We start from the raw sequence: 2,550 nt of genomic DNA on the forward strand, positions 1-2,550 counted from the left end.
TCCATATACGATGGCGTCAGCTATTTTCGTACGTATGGTGTGCTGATCGCTAATACCTGTATTAAGTGTAAACATGCACGACGGACACATTTATGAAATCTAACGATCCATGAACCTGAACGACGCTCGGGACGTCTTGATTATTTTAATATTCAAGCGCAAGAATACGCAAAAGGCAACTTTTTTTTTTACTCGTGTGAATAATGAATTAATCTCTTTCACGTTTTCTTGCGCTTGAATGGACGAATTCGCACAAAATGTCAAAAAACGTTGTAAACTTAAGAGTCAAGTTTTAAAGAGGAAAAATATGGAAACTCTTTGAGCGAGATGCTAACCGATCTATGCTAAGCTATGCTAAAAGTGCTAACGCCAGACCCGGAGATCGGCCGAATGGATTCGAAAACGGTCAAACTCAACTGTTCAACTCTAGAGGAGTCGGAGAATGAGCCTATTTTCAGAAATAGTGGCGTGTTCCTTTAAGAGAATGTAAACAGACAGTGTATTGGATCTGCGCTTTGAGTCTTAAAGTGACAGTAGCCTAATATTCTGTGTTATATTAGATGGTATCGAAACTAAAATATTGATTCGTGACTTTTCACTGGTATATAATATATTGGTGTCATAACCGCCTGTTTATATAACGGCCGGTAAATGTTATTAAAGAAACAAAAATGCTTGTAAAATGGGATAAACTGTATTTGATTTTTTTTTATACAACGTATTAAACATTAAAACAAGAACATGCGCACACAAAACAAAATAAAAGTCCCGCCCGCTACATCTGATCAACCCCCTAAAAACATCAGAATCATAAATATTTATTGCACCATATATTATAGTTCTCAGCATGATCGTTGGCTGTTTATTATTGCTTTCAAATGAATTATGTGGAGCATCAAACAAATCGAAGCTTGTAATCAACTCAATAATCTATAAGAGTTATAGCAGCGCTTTGAGAACGGCAGGCCATGCAGAAACACACACACACACACAGAGAGAGAGAGAGAGGCACACACTGTAAGACACACAAGCGCACAAACATATTTGGTCTTGAAAGTAAAGCGTTACATTCATTAAAGCGGCTGATTTCTGATTGCTCAACCGTTGGACTGGCTGAATAAACGCATGATTTAAACGAATGAGACGACAGGTTTGAGGTTTGATCGATGACACAACAGTGACTTTGGTGTCGCTATGGCCGCGCTCATGATGTCGCTGTGATGTCACGCTGGTGTTGAACGATGTCGTCCATCAGGGCGAGTTCGTGGGAGAACCCTTCAGGCTGCTGAGAGCCGCGTGGATGCGGAAATGAAGTCGAGACTCCATAGAATAGTCTTTATAATTCAACCTACAAACAAAAACACCATCAACACCATTTATTACCAAGACCAAATTAATACCATGATATAAGTAATATTCAATCACAGTATGGACAACATCACGATATAGTAACTCCACCTCAGACGAAACAAAAGTGTCCGACGTTTAAATCTCTTAACGAAACAAGTGTCCGACGTTTAAATCTCTTAACGAAACAAGTGTCCGACGTTTAAATCTCTTAACGAAACAAAACCAACTGACGTTTAAATCTCTTAACGAAACAAGTGTCCGACGTTTAAATCTCTTAACGAAACAAGTGTCCGATGTTTAAATCTCTTAACAAAACAAAACCAACTGACGTTTAAATCTCTTAACGAAACAAAACCGACTGTCTTTTAAATCTCTTAACGAAACAAAAGTCTCTGACGTTTAAATCTCTTAACGAAACAAAAGTCTCTGACGTTTAAATCTCTTAATGAAACAAAACTGACTGTCGTTTAAATCTCTTAACGAAACAAAAGACTCTGACGTTTAAATCTCTTAACGAAACAAGTCTCTGACGTTTAAATCTCTTAATGAAACAAAACCGACTGTCGTTTAAATCTCTTAACGAAAAAAAACTGACTGTCGTTTAAATCTCTTAACGAAACAAAAGTGACTAACGTTTAAATCTCTTAACGAAACAAAAACAACTGACGTTTAAATCTCTTAACGAAACAAAACCAACTGACGTTTAAATCTCTTAACGAAACAAGTGTCCAAAGTTTAAATCTCTTAACGAAACAAAACCAACTGACGTTTAAATCTTTTAACGAAACAAAACCGACTGTCGTTTAAATCTCTCAATGAAACAAAACCGACTGACGTTTAAATCTCTTAACGAAACAAGTGTCCAAAGTTTAAATCTCTTAACGAAACAAAACCAACTGACGTTTAAATCTTTCAACGAAACAAAACCGACTGTCGTTTAAATCTCTCAATGAAACAAAACCGACTGACGTTTAAATCTCTTAACGAAACAAAACCGACGGACGTTTAAATCTCTTAGCAAAACAAAACCGACTGACGTTTAAATCTCTTAACGAAACAAAACCGGCAGACGTTTAAATCTCTTAACTAAATAAAACCGACTAACGTTTAAATCTCTTAACGAAACAAAACCGACTGACGTTTAAATCTCTTAAAGAAACAAAAGTGACTAACGTTTAAATCTCTTAACGAAACAAAACA

At 36.4% G+C, this 2,550-nt stretch overlaps 1 protein-coding gene across 2 annotated transcripts in view; it reads right to left on the reverse strand.

The window, feature by feature from the left end:
- Positions 1-673: 673 nt before the first annotated feature.
- Positions 674-2,550, reverse strand: part of ttc39b (tetratricopeptide repeat domain 39B) — a 24,431-nt gene continuing 22,554 nt past the window's right edge. The window contains exon 19 of one of the 2 annotated variants that reach the window (XM_079803249.1): positions 674-1,348. In XM_079803249.1, coding sequence (XP_079659375.1) covers positions 1,252-1,348 — 97 coding nt within the window. In that variant the 3' untranslated portion in view covers positions 674-1,251. The remainder of the gene's footprint in view (positions 1,349-2,550) is intronic. The other variant, XR_013815489.1, reaches the window with a different exon arrangement.

The sequence above is a fragment of the Gobio gobio genome (genome assembly GCF_949357685.1).
Source record: "Gobio gobio genome assembly, chromosome: 21".
Lineage (NCBI taxonomy): Eukaryota > Metazoa > Chordata > Actinopteri > Cypriniformes > Gobionidae > Gobio > Gobio gobio.